Source organism: Aphelocoma coerulescens, chromosome 1 (assembly GCF_041296385.1).
Source record: "Aphelocoma coerulescens isolate FSJ_1873_10779 chromosome 1, UR_Acoe_1.0, whole genome shotgun sequence".
NCBI lineage: Eukaryota > Metazoa > Chordata > Aves > Passeriformes > Corvidae > Aphelocoma > Aphelocoma coerulescens.
Window position 1 is genome coordinate 27,315,585 of NC_091013.1, and position 9,837 is coordinate 27,325,421.

At 37.7% G+C, this 9,837-nt stretch overlaps 1 protein-coding gene across 1 annotated transcript in view; it reads left to right on the forward strand.

The window, feature by feature from the left end:
* The window catches only part of SEPTIN10 (septin 10), a 30,416-nt gene extending 20,779 nt beyond the window's left edge, over nucleotides 1–9,637 (forward strand). The window contains 1 exon segment of the mRNA XM_069004826.1: nucleotides 9,552–9,637. Within this exon segment, the coding sequence (XP_068860927.1) occupies nucleotides 9,552–9,558 (7 nt within the window). The 3' untranslated portion in view covers nucleotides 9,559–9,637.
* Nucleotides 9,638–9,837: the final 200 nt, after the last annotated feature.

Sequence of the window (9,837 nt, forward strand, 5' to 3'; positions counted from 1 at the left end):
TCAGGGCAATATTGACTCCACTACCTTTGGCTTTTCTTAAACTGGATTTCATGGTGTACAGCCATCTCAGGATAAGAGTTAAATTATAAAAAACATCATCCATAGAAGTGCTTTCTTCTACAAACACAGGAATTGTTGTTGTAAAACACAGTTTGTGTTTTGTTAACAGCCTAAAGTGGCAGGTTCACATCAGAATGTCCCAGTACTTTACACTTCAGAGTTCATTTAGAAGTTGTTTTTCTTTTTGGATACACAGAAGAGCTGAGTTCTCTTTGGTGTGTAGTTTTTATGTGTGGCCCACTAGATGTCAGTTTTATTGAGAGATTTTTGGCAAGACAGTACACTTATTAATTAGTTTAAATAAATCAAATCTATTGAAAATGTCATTGTTTTGGAAGGATGAGAATAGATATTCCATAAGAATCTAGAAAAATGGAACTTTTTCCCAGATTTACTGCAACAGGAAGAGAAAAGTAAGACTAGGATGGATGTGGTTGTCCCTCCATAACGTGGCATAGTGAAAGACACTGAGGTCTGAAAGAGGTGTTTGGTGTTTTGGGAGAGACATTTTATGATACCATAAAAAAAGGAGAGAATTTAGAGGATGTGTATGCAGTGTAATTAGCAGACTAATGCAGCCTTACCCATAAGGTGTTTTATCAAGTTACTGAGGAAACAGTAGAAAGTGTCATCCTCAACAGTGTGATAGAAAATGTCTTTTTATGTAGAGGAAATTCAGTGCTTCCCAGTTTGCTTGTACATTTAAATAACTTTTAGAATAGGGACTATCCAGTTCTTTTAGGCAAAAATGTATTATTAAATTGTCATCCATTTTTTCCTTAAAGATGTTCACAATATATACATGTGGATTCTAGGAGCTGTAGTTTTACAGTATAATTAATCTTGCATAGCAGTATATGCCTGAAGATTAAAATTTCATGCTACTTGAGTAAGTAATCATCAAAAGGCATGTTGAGAAGTTCTTATTTTGTGCCTGTGATGTAGCTGTCTACATATTAAATTTGGTAATAATGTAAATTTAGACAACCTCAGCTAGACTTGAGTAATTGGCTGTTTGTAGCATTTGAACACTGACACTTGAGTAGCTAATGTGCCCTGCCTTTTGGCATATTGTGAAGAAGCTGCCTGTGAAGTTCCAGTACCACTCTTTCGGATTTAGAAGTAGGACAGTAGATTATTTATCCAAAATTGTATGCCACTGCAAAACAAACCCAGTAATTCCTGGATGTCCAGCTACCTTGTGAGATAGGTTTTGGGCAGACATCTGTAAAGGCTTTTGCTCCTACATGTGTGTAAAACACGTTGGCAAGTTTTACTTTTTTAATGGGAAATGTGGAAAGCGATGTTTTCAGCACACAATAGAAAAATATATTTGCATCTTATTGCTAGGGAAAATAAAGGAGGTCTGAAGTGACTGTCTTGTGCACTTTCAAAAACACCTACTCCCTAATTCAGTATTTTTGGTGAAGCTATTTCATAACTTTTTAATTTGTTAGTTTGCAGTTGCATTCTAAGAATGAAGTAATGAAGTCAGTGGATAGCAGAGTATTTAGGGTGTGGTTTATGCATCTTATGCAGTAGCTGTTGGATATAAAATTAAGGAAGTGGATTTTTTATAACTTTATAATTTTATATTTTTTGCTACTTAAAATTGGCATTTGCATTTCTTTGTTGTTGAAAAGTAAAGATAAGCTTTTTCTGTGTGTGGGCACATGGGTCCTGCCTTTTCAATGGTCCAGTTATGTTCATTAGGAACACAAATTCCTAGTTTCAGGTTGTTCTCAGAGAGAGATAATTGCTGAGGTGTTTTAAATGGTAAAATTTGAAATAATTGAAAACAGATATCTAGACATGAAGAGTGCTTCCAGGAAAACGAACTTCTAAATATACACACACACCTAGTTGGCCTAGGTATTTGCAAGGGAGGAGAGGATTGCTAGTGTTTCCAAATTGGACATTTTGTTAAGTTCATTTTTCAATTTAAGCCTATGGGCTTAACAATTTTTCCATTGTTGCCTATGGGGACATTTTTGTTTTGAAAGAAGAAAACTGATAGACCATGGTCTGTTGAAAAAAAGCTGAGGATTGGTAATTCAGGCTCTATGCTTGCATATTTAGATTCGCTGATGTTAATCATTCTCTGGGTTAGTTGTTTTTCTGTCATCATAATTTCAGTTTGTTCTTCATTATAATTGCAATTAAACATGGTTGTAACATAAGCATCTTGGTTTCTCAGTATGTGGGGAATCATTCCATGCTTTATTCCTCCCTGAAACTGGGATATTCAGAACTTGCAGTTCTTGAACGTGTTTATTTTTCAGTCTGTTTTGAAGGTGATGACAGAAAACCAGGAAGGACTCAGTGATAGGAGTAAGTTTATTTGTAGAGGAAGGTTGACATAACTCTTGTTGTCACATCTAAGAAAAGAAACCTAACATTTGAAAGGCTATTAGACGTTTTTCTTAAGAAGTCACTTGGCAATGGAGTTCATCTGACCAGCTGCAGACCTTTGCATTTGAGCTAAATATTTTAACCGTCTTAGAATGAGATCGGACCACACCCAAAATACTTGTTTTTCATGCCTCTACTGGAAAATTGCTAATTATTTAGATTTACCACATCCTTATTATTGCTCAATAGCAACTGAGCCAGTCAGCTGAGTCAAAGCACTGTGCTAGAAATATCTGCCACTAGTTAATCTTTGGTTTTTTTAGTTTTTCTGATATACCTTAATTGATAGTCAGATGTTACGCAAAAAGTTACAGGTGTTCCTTTCAAATTTGAAAGCTTTTAAAAGTTGAATTGAACAAACTTTAAATACCTAAGTTGTTCAAAGTTCCACTGAGAATTGAATTCACTTCAGAGTCTTTATTTATGAGCATAATGTGTCTGATTTGCAATTTTAGGCTTCCATTTTTTCAGTCTCATGCAGACAGAAAAACTGTATGTCATAGCTATGCTTCTGTAGAAAGGCAGGTGGTAGTGCTGCTATGTATGATTAGCTTAGACTTTTTTCACAATCCCTTACTCCAAAACCTCAATAAGAATACATTATTTAAATTATTAGTTATAACATTTAAATTTTGCAAGTGTTTTTGTACAGAGTGTAACATTCTGGATGTCTAAGCCAGAAGAATGAGAGAACCTGTGAACTTGATTTTTATAATGTGCTAACTGAGAAGCAGTAAAACCAGTCTTCAGATAAACCAAAAAATGTTTTACTGTGAGCAGTGGACGTAGTAATGTTGAAAGGATTGGCTTAAGATTTGGTGAACCATTTTTCCTTCCTCCCCAAATCTCCAAAACCAAGGAGTGTTTGGGTTATTGTGTTGATGATATACCAAACACACAAAAGGAAATTTTGAGTTAGTTCTGTCTTGGTGATTGTACTAGTTTGAAAGCAAACTAGTGAGAGACACGAAATCAGAACTACAGTTTAATAGGAGAATTAAAAATAAATGCAGTAGTACAAAAATACTGACAGAGTCAGGATACAACCTGACAGCCTGCCGGGCAGGGTGCTGGCAGCAGTCCAATTCAATGGTGGCTGCAGTCCTGGTGAAGTGATAAATGTGGTTCTGCTAAAGCGGTGATCCTGTGGAAGGGTCTGGTCTTCCTCTGAAGGTCCAGTGGTGGTTATGTAGCTCTTGTCCTCTGGGAATCCAGTAGGTAAGGCTGACTGTGGTGTTCCTAACCTCAGATTATATCCAGGTAGGAAGGCTTGGTTCCTCCCCCTGGGCAGAGCATCTCACAATGGGATGATGTAATTTTATGAGTCATGCAGTGAGGCTGGGTGTTCCATTAACAGAAGATGTCCCGCTGGAGGGAGTGTCCTAGGTTGAGGTGTATTCTATTACCATCCTCATGAGCTGTGGAAATCAGGTGGGGCAGTGTTTCCTTGCCTCCTCCCCCCAGACTATCTCACTGTTAATGGCCCACCATTGTCCTGCTGCATGACTCAGAGATAACTCCCTCTGGACTGTCTTCTGTTAATGAGCCTAATCAACACTTGGCCTCATGACTCATTACCCTATTGTGAGATGCTCCACCCAGAGGGAGGAGCCAGGCATCCCATCGTGGATATAATCTGGGACTCTGAACACCAGAGACACTCTTTCCACTGGATTTCCAGAGGACAGGAGCTACACAGCCACCACTGGACTTTCTGAGGAAGAGCAGACCCTTTCTACCACAGGATCACCACTTCAGAGGACTGCAGCCACTATTCTACCAGACTGCTACCACCACCTTACCTAACAGGGACTCAGGTTGTATCTTGACTCTGTCAGTGTTTTCTTTTACTTTCTTTTCCTTTTCTTTAATTTCCATTAAATTGTTATTCTGACTTGGTGCCTGCTGGTTTGTTTTCAAACTTGCACAGGGAGTTATCAGGAGGGAGTCATGGAAGAGATAAAGACCACTGCCCCACCTGGTTTTAACAGCTGGTGATAGAATACATACTTCTGGTTACATCTTACATTGTAACCAAAGACAGTGATGCCCAGAACAATTCAGTCCAGGAAGAGGGGATATTTCATGGGATTATAGAATGGTTGGGGTTGAAAGAGACCTCAGAGACCATGTAGTTCCAACCTACCTGCCATGGACAGGAACACCTTCCACCAGACCAGGTTGCTCAAAGCCCCAACAAGCCTGGCCTTGAACACTTCCACACTTCCACTTGAACACTTACTGGCATTCACAACCACCCACACAGTAAATTTAAAAAATACACTTTTATTTCTCCTTTCTATGTGTAATTTGATTACTTACTGAGTCCAGTGTCTCCAAAGTTAATCTTTTACTTATTTCAAGACAAAATTGCTTTTACCTGATAAAGTAACCTAGTCTGGGTGTAAAGATGTCCACATAAAGAAATGGAGGTGGGATTGCAGCATGTTAACTTAGTCTAGCACCTTTATTGTACCCAAGGGCAGCATTTTATCTAGCAGAACTGACACTGGGTGCAGAAGTGTGTATAGTGTGAGATTGCTAGCACTTGAAAAACCCGTGCTGTAGCATTATTGTCTAAACTTAGAGATAGTGTGAATTAATACTGTGTGGAATTAATCTGTGTGAAAACCATGTCCCTGTTTCATGTGGATTTAGGGATTTAGAATTTCAGGTGACTTAAGTTACTTCATAGCTGATTAAAAACCCCCAAAACAAACCCAAACACAAAAAGGTAATTGTTCTGAATTTATTTTGTTGCCATGTAGTGGTCAAATAAGATAGAATAGGAGGAGTGCCCTGACCTTGATATCTTACAAACACTGTCTGCCTGTGCAATTTCAAGATGTTTCTTCTGTCTCTTTAGATGATATTTTGAATACAAATAAGAAACTTCAGGAGTGGGAAACTGCCCAGTCATCATAAATTTAAATATAGAAGAGAGCTATTTAAGAGAGCTGTATAAGTTTAGCATTACGCTAAATAATTAACTCTTTAGATCTCTGGGGTTTTTTTTGTAAGTTTTTCCATTTATCAATGGTTTAAATATAAACAGTAAAAGAACAAAAACTGGTACATAAGTATGTATGTGTATTAAACGTATAAATCAAAATTAAATACTTGGTATACATACCTATTTATTTTACATCAGGGTGGAAGGCATGAGTTATCTGGCAAAGGACAGTAACTCATGTTAGCTGAGGAAGGCTGGCCAGTCAGCACTCAGGAAGTGTTCTTACACTGGGGTGTAAGAGAACAGCCCCAGAAAAAAGCTAGAACATTATCCATGGTTTGATCTGTTCTTAAGCTGTGTGTCATAGAAGACAATGCTTTTGAGTTTCCAATAACCATTAACACAGCTGTGATCCACCAGTTCTACTCTCTGGAATCATGTGACTTAGAAAAGTCTGTGGTAAATGTTTTGATGGAAGAACTTGTGTCATTAAGGAGGTTTGTTTTCAAAGGCAGTTTGGTGTATGAGCTACATCTGTGTACAAGCTTCATTCATTTTTCCTTGAAAAGCAGAGCATTTCCTGCCAGCACTGCCTGACAGTGGTAGTATACACCCTGAAAATGTCAAACCTCTAGTAGTTTATTCATGTGAATAAATTACTAGCATCTTTTAATTTGCCATGATATACTTTGACATGAAAGAAGTATCTCGATTTCAAGTACCTCTTGTTTGGAGAAAAAAAAAATTATCTTGTGTACTGAAAAGAGAAGGGAGGCATAGATTTAAAAGTAAAGAAATGTTTGATTTACTTGCTGACTTGTTGTTTTGCCAGATAGTTGCTCAATGATCTGAACTAATTTACTCCTCCTATATAATTTCAAATATAAGTATAGTATATAGGCAGTTTATTTGCTTCTGGAAGAGAGGGTTCAGGAAAAAACAAGCAGTCTTGAGGTTCTGGCTGTTGCATGTTGGAAAGTAACCCTGTGTTTTGGGTGTTGAACTACTTAGGAAATTAATGTAGAATAAATTCAATGTAATTCTGCCATATTTAAATTTTGATATTACAAAAAGAGAGTGCAATATATATTTGAAGATCCTGTTATTTTCTTTCATTTTCATATAGGAACAATCAGTTCTTGTTATGTTAATGCTCCAGAATAATTGTTTTTATACAGTCCTACCTGAAGACTGAGGTTTCACAATGCGGAAATTTTGGGGGATTTTTCTGGCTATTTCAGTGTCTTAATAGTAAGTAACTTAAGGAAGAAGCTTATGCATGTTGGAGTCAGAAAGGTATAAATCAAGTCTTTAGAACATGCGAGGCCTAAAGTGCTGTATTCACTTTGAAATGTAAATTGCCCAGGAGCTGCTAGCATAAATAATTTTACTCAGGGTTGTTTACATAAATAAAAAAATAGAAAGATAAGATGCTTGCTTCTGTTTAGGTTTCTTTATGAATTTTTATGTGGGAAGCTGTAGAAATTAATATTTCAGATGAGTATTAATTGTTTACATAGTTTTCTAGATTGTTGGTTTTCCACACTGAATAAAGCAGCGTGCTGGAGAGTTGCTTACATTTTTGAACTTCAGTCTGCAGGAAGTCATTGAGGCAAAGAGGCTGGAGTTCTTCCTTGAAATGGAAAGAAAAGAAGAGGAGATTAAGCAACGATTTGTGCAGAGAGTGAATGAGAAAGCAGCAATGTTGGAAGAGGCAGAGCAACAGGCAAGCATGCCTGTCTGTCTTGAGTTTTTCTGAGCTTTGGAACAGCTAAGTTCTTAACAAAATCACTGGTTGATAATTTCCTAATATTTTGAGGACAGTAACACTTTAAATCAAAAGCAGTTTGATTACACAGGTTGATTGGCTCAGCAGATTGATTAGACACCAGCAAACGAAAATATGTCTTAGGAGGAGCAGCTGAGGGAGCTGGGGTTGTTTTGACTGAAGAAGGCTTGGGGAAGACTTTATTGCTCTCTACAACTACCTGAAAGGAGTAGTGTAGTGAGTTTGGGGTTCATCTTTTCTCCTGAGTGATAAGGGACAAGATGAGAGGAAATGGACTTAAAGTTGTGTCGTGGGAGGTTTAGACTGGATATTCGGAAAAATGCCTTCACTGGAAGGGTTGTTAGGCACTGGAGAACAAGCTGCCCAGGGAAGTGGTGAGTCACCATGCCTGGAGGTATTTAAAAGATTTGTAGATGTGGCACTTGGGGACATGGTTTAGTGGTGGACTTGGCAGTGCTGGGTTCATGGTTGGACCTGATGATCTTAAAGGACTTTCCCAGCTTAAATGTTTCTGTAATTCTGTAAATGGTACTGGGTTTTTTGGAAGGCAGGATCTTATGGTCTAAAGGCTTTGGTGGATAGCTGGTACATGTCTAGAGTAGGAGTTGATACGGTGAAGTAAGAGAGTGATGAATATAGTGGTTGTGTTTCTTTGTCTTCTCTAGCAGTGTGGTAAGAAACATTGGTATGCTGTAACAACACAGTAGGTGCTTTTGTGCATAGATTGCTCTGTAAAAAACAAGATTTTAGGAAAAAATGCCATGGGTGGTTTTCCAGAGTGGGCCATGCATGTTTGCCTGACTTCCAGATTCAGTTATTAAATCTAAGCTCAACCCTCATGCTGAGAGGTTTGAAAGTGTGTGTGTCTGGTATTCTGTTGGTTTGTTTTGGTTCTGGTTTTAAAATCTCATCTCTTCTCAGTTGCCTTAAGACTATTTGAAGATGTGGAATATTTCTTGGCTATGTTGTTGAAGATTTAGCCCTGTCAAGCTGGACTAGCAAGATAGCGTCTCCTCATCTACTTTCTGCCAGACACTTATCATGGTCTTGCATATTTATATTCGAACACTGGTTTAATTGAAATTGGAAACCTGTGTATTTTTATTAATGTTCTTTTCTGTACCTCAGTCCCCTAGCAAAGCTGTAGCAGTTCTTGTGAGGTATTCAGGTATGTGTTTTAAATAAGAAGGTGGCTTAATATTTGTTTTCTAAATCTGTTAAGACCCCCATGGTGCTTGTGGAGAAGAAAAAGATTCAGGCCTTCTCAGGATGAGGCTGTCCAACTGGAAGAATGCTTAGCCATGTTCAAAGCAGGTTCAGCAAGGTTTTATACAGTATCTGTGCTACCCTGTGATATTTTCCTTGTATAATTGATACCAAGTGGTTTGTGAGCTCTGCATATTGCAGCAGAATGGATATTAGTTATCCAACTTCCTGATGTGGGAAAGTGATCATGCAGTCACTCCTAAAGAACATTTGTCATGTACTCTTGCTGCTGTATTTCTATCTGGAAACTAAAGAAAACCAGGAGTTTCTGTTGTACTTCAGATTTCTTTCACATCCTTCATTTAGAGGAAACTTGTAGGTGCACCTGTACAACTTGTCAGCTCTGCTGTGCACAACAGGCATACTGTTACATTTATAGTCTTAGTTAATTCTTAGTTTCTCCTTTGCAAAAGCAGGATTCTAGGAGAATTTGTGGGGGGGGAAATGAGAGACGAGGAGAGGCAAAGTACCCTTTTGTTGTGACACACAACTTCACAGTAGGTTTAAACTGGTTGAAATACATCTGGAAACTGAAATTCATTAGTATGTCAAAAAACCCCAATCAGAGAACTATTACTGTAGAAAGTAGTTAGCTTCTTGCAAGCCACCGGTAACTCTCCAACCGGACTTACTCTGTGTACTTACTAATATTTAAATCTGATCAATATACACTTCCCCACTTGATTTTAGGGAACTGTATTCTACTTGACACATCTTGATTTAATCTATCTGTTGATAATTGGTTCATCTCTAAAGGCTTCCTTATTTTTGATATAATAAAGGTGCAGTAGAACGTAGTAGGAAATCTGGTATTCACTTAGTGCCTCCCATGTTTTCCACCTGTACTTTGAGTGTAATAGCATGGATCATGAGAACAGTCTGATAAAAGTTATTATTTTTCTGTATTGCTGTTTTTTAGTCCTAACAGTTTGGGGAAATAACTGCAGTTTCTAACAACTATTAACACAAATTGAGATGGGTTTTACTGTTAATTTGCAGGGGGTTTTATATTGTGATATCACCACCTTGTGTTGCTACTTGGAAATGCTGGTTTTTTCTTTCTTTAAATAGGTACTGACTAAATTTGAACATCTTGCGCTAATACATCAAGAAGAGGAGCTGAAATTAGGGGAAGAGAAAAAACTTCTGGAAGATGAAATAGCTCAGTTTATGGAGATGAAAGCTATCACTGAATTGATTCAGTCACAAGTGTCTGTCTCTACCCCTGTTGTTAGTTTGAAGACACAAGGACTGCAAAAAGTAAGTGCTGATGCGAGTCATCAGGGGCAGCAATAAAAAACTTCTTCACATTCACTTCTATACCTCAAATTTCAGTACTCTTTTAGAAAAGACAGAA